Below are 8,243 nucleotides of genomic sequence, written 5' to 3' on the forward strand. Positions count from 1 at the left end.
CACTTTTTTTTTTACTAGCTTTGACCCAGTCTCGCCACCAGAGGCAAGACCTTCATGCAAAACCGAATAAAAAGCAGTGTGTGTTACCTTTTGTAGATGTTGGTCGTGAGATGTTCAAGTAGAAGGCCAGCAGCATGTGAAGACAACACTTTCATTGGGGAAACAGCTTCTGACTGCAGAACACACAAAACATTAAAAAAAAAAAAAAAAAAAAAAAAAAGCATGCATACACCAAAGTAATTCACCTGTAGGTCCCACATCATGGCCACCAACTAAGCCAACCTTCTCCTGCTTCTCCTGCAACTTAGCAACAATTCCATCATGGCAGGTCACCGAATGGCTTTTAAATAAGAGCCAGGTTGTTGTAGTTTACTTTGTGGCCAGCAGGTGGCCTATGGACACAGGTGAGCTGTTGGAAAGGTTTGCTGTGAATTTTCTTGAAGACATATTTTTCATGCCTAGCAGCATCTGGCTCATCTTTGGCTATGCATCTGCTTCAGATTTACTTTAGTGCGTCCACGTGACTACTTGCACCTTTTGTGCGCCGCACCCATTAAAAGTCCACACGGTCTACCCCAGCGCACCCGTCCACCACTCAGGAGTTTGATATTTAGGGAAGAAGAGTATTCATTATTTTACATTCAATTTTGTGTACTTTTCAGCTTTCTTTGAGGTTTTTGGACTAGTGTGTGTGTGTGAGATGTCTCCAGTGTGTCGGCAGGCGTGCGGCAGTTTGTCCAGCCTGGGGGGCTGGGTGTGCCTCATTGTCGCCGCGGCGACCAACGACTGGGTGCGCACCTGCGACTACAGCGTGGCGACCTGCGTCCGGATGGATGAGCTGGGGTCGCGCGGCCTCTGGACAGAGTGCGTGATCGCACCCGCGCTCTATCACTGCACCGCGCTCAACCAGATCCTCAATCTGCCCGGTAACCTGCACGACATCATATTTTAAAGTCGTCGTGACATCATCATGTCTAGTCGTCTAGTTGTGTGTCTGTGCGTGTGTGGTCAAGTGTGCATATACTATTTGAAGTTTGTGTGTGCGTGTTTGTGCTTTTTGAAGTCATTTGTGTAGACGCGTGTGTTCAAGTTGTGTGTTGTTTGCAAATATCAGCCCACGTACAGGCTTCCCGTGCCATGATGGTGTGCGCTTGCCTGTTGGGTCTTCCTGCCATGTTGTTGGTGCTCACGTCAACTTCCTGTGTGCGTCTGCCACACGACTCTGCCGCCAGCAAAAAGAGGCGGGCCCGGGTGGGCGGCAGCCTCATACTCCTCATGGGTGAGGGCATGTGTGTGTTTGGCGGTGTGATCTTTGTGTGAATGCGTGACCGTGTGTGTGTCCTCAGCTGTGCTGGGCCTGGCCTCCACCGTGTGGTTCCCGGTAGGCGTCCATCAGGAAAAGGGTCTGATGTCCTTCGGCTCGTCGCTGTACTGCGGCTGGGCAGGAGTGGCACTCTGCTTCCTGGGCGGCGGTGTAGTCCTCTGTTGCCATGGTGATGTAGATCCCCGCGCCTTCGCCAGGGAGAGCAGCTTCTTCTACTCCAGACAGCGAAGAGGAGGGAGAGAAGGAGGAGGAGGAGCCAGCGCCAGCATGGTGGATGTGCCTGCTAATCATGCCAAGAGCGCCCATGTGTGAGGGTGAAAATGTCTAAGACGTAGAGCTGCACACAACATACAAAACATTACTTAGTCATGATGGGGTCTGGATTGAGTTTTTGAGGAAAACGTAAATTAGATATTGATTGAATCCATTTTGGAAGCAGGCTGTGGAAATTGGGAAGCCCTTGTAAATACTTTGCAGATGCGCTGCCGTTTAGCTCATACATGACAACATATTACCCTTTCTCCAATGTACTCTAAAATAAAGTTTTGCGACTTTTTTAAGTGATATTTATTTTACCTGAGGAAAACAGCACAAGCACAACAACATCAACGCAGGGGAAAAACAAAGGTTCTCAAACTCACCAAGAAAAACTGTCAAACACAAGCTGGAAGCTGTATTGCCCTTGGCCACCGAACCTCGAATGGTACCAACCAGAGCTGCTGTGTGTGTGTGTGTGTGTGTGTGTGTGTGTGTGTGTGTGTGTGTGTGTGTGTGTGTGTGTGTGTGTGTGTGTGTGTGTGTGTGTTTGTTCTTGTGTTGTCAGTGGTTATATCCATCGTCAAAGCTGTGATCGTTTGTCTGCCTCAGTCCGCCGTGGCCGCCACCTCCTCTCTGGTATCCAAAGTCGTCATCGTCCTCGCCCGGGCCCGTGTCGTACGCATGGTTCTGATAATGCAAGTCCCGCTCCTCGGGGGCGGTCCAGCCTCGGTAGGGTCCGTTGTCCCGCTCCTGTGGGTCGTCCTCGTGGGCGGAGAAGGTATCGTCCAGGTGGTCGTCGAAGCGTTGGTAGGAGCTGGCGTGGGCTTCCACCTCGCGAGCGCTCACCTCCAGAGAGCTGTGCCACACGCCGTACAAAGCGTAGATCAGCAGGCCTAGCGACACAACCACAAAACGCAACTACGTACACATTGGATGATGACACACAGATAGTATAGAACGCAACGACGTCTTTGTGGACTCACCGATGGCGCACCAGATGGCGAAGCGCGCCCAAGTGAGAGGTGACAACTTGAGCATCAGGTAGCTGTTGACCAAAATAGCCGCCGCGGGAACAAAGGGAACGTAGGGCGCCATGTAGGCCAACGTCCGCCCGCTCTGAGGCTGCCGCACCACCGTGAGCAAAAGTCCGGCCAAGGCGGCCGCCAGCAGCGCCGCTGTCAGGCCCCAAACAGCGGCGCCCGTCCCGACGCCCTGCTCCACGCCAAAGATGACCGTGATCCACAGCAGGAAGGAGAGGAAGAAGAAGGCCAGGGTGCAGCGCGTCACCGTGCGGCCAGTCCAGGCCGTGGGCCGAGCCAATGACGAGGGGACGCCAAGCCGGGCTAGCAGGTTCGGGTAATGAGCTCCCAGAAGCCTTTGCAGCGGTGACGCCGAGCCCGTGTGGAAGTCGCTGGGCTCGCTTTCGTGGTCGGAAGGATCGCCAATGGAGGAGCCTGAAAAAGAAGTTCAAAACAAAAAGGGTGCGCTTGCTTGTCTGACATGTCTTTGCTTATGCAACACAGGTGCATGATTGTGTACATGCTAGTGTTGATGCTTCATGATCCTGTGAGTTGATCCAAATGCAACCTACAGTCAACATCCGGGTGGTCTTTGCCAGGAAGACCCTCGCTTTCCGCGCCGTCGGGCTGGTAGCGCAGCAGCAGCACGCAAACGCTGACCAGCGTGTATGCCAACAGTGTGCCGATGGACATCATCTCGATCAGGTCGCGCAGACTCACCAGCAGAGCCAGAAATGAAGCCAGAGTCCCGGAAACCACGCAAGCCGCCGCCGGCGTGTGCGTGAATGCTGACACTTGAGACAGGGACCTGCGCGCACACGCATGACATCGGAGCGTTTCAGTTATGAGTGTGAGCGACGCTTGTTTGCCTGTGTCCGCATGGAGCTGTTCCGCTAACCTGAATAAGAGTCCGTCTGAGGCCATGGCGTAGATGACTCGCGGCATCGGGAACAGCGAGCCCAGCAGAGACACGCTGAGGCCGGCGATGGAACCCACCGCCACTGTGTACTTCCCCCACAGGAAGCCGTGCGCCGCGAACATTTCCATAAGAGGCGCCGAGCCGTCGATGAGGTCGTACGGAACCATCAGGGTCAGGATCACGCTCACCTGTCACACCAAATGTAGAAGTACATTTATTAGAGTCATTTTTGTGTAGACAAGTAACTGAGATATTTTTCCGTACTCACCGACACGTATGCGCTAAGACAGGTGACGAGCGAGGCGGTGATGGCATAGGGGATGGAGGTGTTGGGGTTCTGCGCCTCCTCCCCTGTCGTGGCGATGATGTCAAAGCCGATGAAGGCGTAAAAGCAGGTCGCCGCCCCCTGCATCACCTGAACGCCAACCGACAAGCAAACGGTGCTCACGAGAAAATCTATCTTGTAATGATTATGGAATGAGTAACAACAACTCACCCCCGACCAGCCGTAGGGCAGGAACATGCCGCCCTCCCAGTTCTTGGCAGACAGGAAGAAAAGTCCCGCCATGATGATGAAGACCCAGACCACCATGTTGACCAGGTTCAGGACGTTGTTGAGGCCCACCGAGTTGCGCACGCCAAGGGCCACGATCAGCGTCACCAGCAGGACGATGAACATGGCCAGCAAGTCCGGAACGTGTCCTCACCTTTGCCTGCAACAAAAAGAAACCAAACAGAAAATGTTTGTGTACTGATTGTACCAAAGAACTGCGAGCACTGACCGAGTCCTTTGAGCGTGCCCAGGTGTGTGATCATGTAGTGACTGATGCTGTGATTGGCCAGCGAGTCAAACATGCTGCTGAAGCCGACGCCCCTGCAGCCGTGCCGATCAGGTACTCCAGGATCAGGTTCCAGCCAATCAGGAAGGCCACAAACTCGCCGACTGTCACGTAGCTGTACGTGTAGGCCGAGCCCGTCGTCTTCGGCACGCGGACGCCGAACTCTGCGTAGCACACACCTACGAGCATATCGGCCAATCAGAACGCCATATGGGATGTCTAAAGGCATTTTAATCCTAATTGGTTTTCCAATTAAAACTAGGCTGCCGACTCACCTGACAAAACGGACGCCATAAGCAGCTATGACGAAGGACAGGATGAGCGCCTGGGCCGGCCACGGACTTGGCAACCAGCCCGGCGACCACGTACATGCCGGTGCCCACGCAGCTGCCCACCCCCAGTGACACCAGGTCCAGGGTGGTCAGCACCATTGGCCATCCCACCGCGGAGCCCTCCGCCAGCTCTGTTAGGTCTTCGTGGCTGCCCCCGTGCACCATAGCGCCCACCGGCTTGGTACGCAGAAGCCGCGAGCAGGTGCGGTACCAGAAATCCGCCCAGGACATCCGATGCAGCCACGACATGGCGGCCAACAGCTGTGCTCACCGGAGATGTCACTTCCTGGACAACGCCATCCTCTTGGCAAAAACACAGGTGGTAAAAATACTTCAAAAGAGGTACACATACTTGTTATGGTAGTAGATAGAAAAATATCCACACACCCCTGCTAAAATGCCATTTCAAATGATTACAGAACGTTTTCCGACATGAATGTGATCTGTAATGTGTACAACTCAATTAAAAAACATGAAATGTTTTCATGATGGAAATAAACGTGAACAACTGAGATATTGCAGTTGTATAAGTATGCACACATTCCATAAAACAACATTTAAGGCAACATTTAAAGGGCATCGGATCAAAGCGCAAATAAAGTTCTGGTGTTCTCGCGAGCTTTTCTAACATTGATAACATGCTGCTAACATTGACAGTTAATTGGAAATATTTATTATCATAATTGCCTCCTTCTGTCTTTCAGTCTCTTAATCCATTTATGTAGACGGCAGCAGAAACAAAACATTGTACAAAAAGCGGCAGTAAAGTTATTTGCAAATAAATAAAGTAATATGCACACAGGGTGAGCAAAGGGGTTTTAACCTGATAATGTGCAGTGGAAAGGATGGCAGGAATGAATGAGAGGAAGGAGGTAAAGAAAGCGTCATCTGTTCTCCCAGCCAGCCGAGCGAGGCTCTTTTCTGAAACATTTATGAAGAGAGCGCAGATCAACTTTCACATCACAAAAGGCAAAGAAAAATTCACAGCAATTCAAAAGCACAAAACCTTTTTGAGCCTTATTTAATAAAAATGTCTCACTTGCTGATGTCATGTGACTTCTACACCTGAAAGCCAGAGCATACATGTCTTTGTTGTCATTCAGTCGTAGAAGGGAAGATTTTGCCTGTGTGCTGGCAAATTTATTCAATTTTATTGATTTGTTTGCGTACTGGTCGTAGTGGTGCTAGTAGTAGGGACGCTCCTCACCTAGTAATGAGACACAAAGAGTCAGATAACTGGCAGTTACATGACAACCACAATGTGACAGCGCAAAGTGGCCTCCAGTAGTTCTTTCAATGAACAACTTCGAGGAAACTTTGAATCCTTCAAAGCGTCTCAAATTCAGAATATTTGCTCCCATTTCTGACAACTTCATTAATGGTAAACCTTAAAAAAAAAAAGAAACCCATCATGACTGGACCGTGCCTGTGTAGGGTACCCAAAAACAAGGAATGCAGAAGACTTCCATGAGCTGCTAAAGTCGAAGCATTCCTAAAGCTGATGGACAACAGATGAGTGGGTCACATGACATTCACCCAATTCCAAAAAAAACACATCAGACCGTCAAAAGACTCTCCTGTCTGGTTTTTACCTTGTCAACAAAAGTTGTTTTCAACTTGCAGGTATAACGATGATGATCCTTTTAAACACACTAAAATGTATTTCCTTACCAACACACAGTATTTTTACTCACATCAATTTGCAAACTCCACAGATTCAGTCACCACCTTAGAACTGAGGTATGTGTTGACAGTGCTGTCCTGTTAAATATATATTTATTTTACTGTATTTCTACTTACTTGATATTTATTTTACACACATAAATAAAGACCATGTCATTCCTTTTAACGAGAACATGAACACTGAAAATTTGCATTTTATCTCGAAAAGTTGACCCTTGATCTTTGGCGCTATCTAGTGACACTTCAGCGTACTGCTGGATGGAGAGAAAATCACACAAGGACTGATTTACGGCACTTCATCACAATTGTTCCAACTGATTAATAAACAAGAATAAAATCATAAACGAAATGAATAAAAACACTGAAGAGTAATGTGGGTTGTTTTTGTTCAGATTTATTGTCATGATAAAATGGAAGAGGACTCTTAGTCTTCTGCTTCAGACTCTTCGTCATCTTGGCTAATCTGGAAGTAGCGCAACTCATACGTTTCCTTGTCGGAGGCCACCACTCTCAGCCAATCACGCAGGTTGTTCTTTTTCAGGTACTTCTTCGTCAGGTACTTTAAATACCTTCAATGGGTCAGGTGCAGATTTCAATACCAAAACACGTGACATGGGGGCAAAACAACAAAAGTGTGACAGTGCTTTTGCATTTAATACCTTTTGGAGAACTGCTTGTCAGAGGTGACGTTGATTTTGTTCTTCATGCGGGCGACAGACACGACGTTCCCAAGATTGCCGGTCTTGCCGTTGACCTTGATCTTCTCTTTCAAGAAGCTTTCCTATTGGGCAGAACACAGTGACACGCTAGGGAAGAGAACCCTAGCATATTGGGAGCTAGGGAAGGGCGCCCTAGTCCGCAAACCCCGTTAGCAGCCTGCTATTCAAAGAGCAAACAACAATAGTCAATATATTTGTGCTTTTAAAAATTCAGACTGCTTACAAAGTTGGCGGAGTCCATGATGCCATCCTCGACAGGGTGAGTCAGGTCCCAGACTGAATTTCCAGCCAGGCCCCCTTTTGCTTTTTTTGCTGGCAAATTGCTTCTTTTGACGGATCTGTGACGTCACATCGCAGAACTCAGAAACACGAATGCTGTCAATTCTCATCAACTATTGAGATCTAGTTACAATTTATAAGTTTTTATTATTTTGGCACTTGTTTCTTGCACTCGTATGCGCTTTTCCCCGCTGTGGGATGAATAAAGTTCTATCATCATCATATGACGTATCAAAAAAAAAAAAAAAAAAAGGTATGCACAGCCTTAACTATAGAACAGCGTATTCACACACAATCCCATTCAATTGTAACAGATCCTGTTCCTGTGTCTTGGTGACATTTTGATACCGAGTAATTATGCTCTTCGGTTCGGTACGCATAAGAATCAAGTCGAAGTGCGTTTATGAGGTTCGGGTGGACAAGAAACGTGCTTAAAGGCAATTGTGAAAGTTTGAAAGTGGACGTCAGTTGTTTGAAAAGGGGTGCGATTATACTATTGTACTACTACTTTTAATTAGACATTTTTCATTTTCATATGCAATATTCTACGCTAGTAACACGTGTGGCGGCTAGCGCTGCCAAGGTAGTTTCTTTCTATGGTTAAAGTGAGTTCAAGTTCAAACTAAAATCAACCAGCAGCTTTCTATGCCATTAAATGCACACGCAATTCGTAGACTTCCCTGTAAAACCGTGTAAACGTCAAAATTCATTTAAATGTGGCTGAGTAGCCTGGACTCACGGGTGCCATGTTGGACAGTAAGAACCGGAAAGGAATAGCAGGAAGTGACGCAGGGTGAGGTTGGCTACGCGCTTACCAAATATGGTCAATGCAACAAAAATAAACTTTTGAGATAACCAAGTTGTTTTATTA

The 8,243-nt window shown here is 48.5% G+C and overlaps 2 protein-coding genes and 1 pseudogene across 2 annotated transcripts; 1 reads left to right on the forward strand and 2 right to left on the reverse strand.

Annotated features, from left to right (window-relative positions):
• Positions 1 to 313: 313 nt before the first annotated feature.
• On the forward strand, positions 314 to 1,884 carry LOC119139546 (claudin-11-like). Its single transcript, XM_037280357.1, has 3 exons — positions 314 to 926; positions 1,115 to 1,279; positions 1,347 to 1,884. The coding sequence occupies exons 1-3, from the start codon at positions 701 to 703 to the stop codon at positions 1,634 to 1,636; spliced, it is 681 nt and encodes a 226-aa protein (XP_037136252.1). The 5' UTR covers positions 314 to 700; the 3' UTR covers positions 1,637 to 1,884.
• Positions 1,885 to 1,888: 4 nt separating this feature from the next.
• Positions 1,889 to 4,975, reverse strand: LOC119139490 (annotated as a pseudogene).
• Positions 4,976 to 6,752: 1,777 nt separating this feature from the next.
• Positions 6,753 to 8,123, reverse strand: rpl22l1 (ribosomal protein L22-like 1). Its single transcript, XM_037280375.1, is given in 5 exon segments — positions 6,753 to 6,943; positions 7,034 to 7,155; positions 7,317 to 7,358; positions 7,360 to 7,431; positions 8,112 to 8,123. Coding segments are annotated over 5 exon segments (390 nt in total). The 5' UTR covers positions 8,121 to 8,123; the 3' UTR covers positions 6,753 to 6,798.
• Positions 8,124 to 8,243: the final 120 nt, after the last annotated feature.

This window comes from Syngnathus acus, chromosome 20, assembly GCF_901709675.1.
Source record: "Syngnathus acus chromosome 20, fSynAcu1.2, whole genome shotgun sequence".
Classification (NCBI taxonomy): domain Eukaryota; kingdom Metazoa; phylum Chordata; class Actinopteri; order Syngnathiformes; family Syngnathidae; genus Syngnathus; species Syngnathus acus.